At 56.3% G+C, this 604-nt stretch overlaps 1 protein-coding gene across 1 annotated transcript in view; it reads left to right on the top strand.

Moving 5' to 3' along the window:
- MLXIP (MLX interacting protein) overlaps positions 1–604 on the top strand; it is a gene marked incomplete at its 5' end in the record, with an annotated part of 57263 nt that overhangs the window by 53828 nt on the left and 2831 nt on the right. The window contains one exon of the mRNA XM_010841422.1: positions 4–59. Within this exon, the coding sequence (XP_010839724.1) occupies positions 4–59 (56 nt within the window). The remainder of the gene's footprint in view (positions 1–3; positions 60–604) is intronic.

The raw sequence follows: 604 nt of genomic DNA, 5'->3' as shown, positions 1-604 counted from the left end.
GAGACATGTTCGACGAATATGTGAAAAGCCGGACCCTGCAGAATTGGAAGTTCTGGATTGTATCTTTGAGTTTTCTTTGCTCATTCCCCCCATCCCCACAACCCGTGACCTGAAACGGTGACACTGACCCTTCGGTTCCTTTAGAAAGAGGCTCTCTAAATAGTTGTCATTGAGTTTGTCAAGACAGGTAATGCTAGTTTCTGTCTCAAGAGAGACAGGGGCCCGGCCAGGCCTGCAGTGTTGGAGGGGGCTGTCCTTGGTGAGTGTACTGGCTGAGGGCTTCCCAGGGACACAGAACAGGCCTGCTTTGCACTGCCGAGTCCTTGAGAAGGGAAGAGGAGGCTGGAGCCGCTGGTGGGAGCAAGGAGGTGGGATCTGCTCTGACACGTCCCGGCCTCAGCTCTGCCCTGCCACCTGATACGGGCTCACAGAGTGACTGTGTGGCAGAGCCTGGATTTGAAGCTGGTTCCCTCTGGGCTGTTCTTTGGGTTTGTACCGCATGCCCTTGACAGCTGTTAATGAGGCAGGGATGCCTGAGTGCTGGGCTCTGTCCCTGGGGCCCAGGCCTCCCAGCACTTGGCCTTCCAGATGGCAGCATGGCCCT

This window comes from Bison bison, unplaced genomic scaffold (genome assembly GCF_000754665.1).
Source record: "Bison bison bison isolate TAMUID 2011002044 unplaced genomic scaffold, Bison_UMD1.0 scf7180017864160, whole genome shotgun sequence".
Taxonomy (NCBI): Eukaryota; Metazoa; Chordata; class Mammalia; order Artiodactyla; family Bovidae; genus Bison; species Bison bison.
This window is presented reverse-complemented; position numbering and strand designations above follow the sequence as displayed.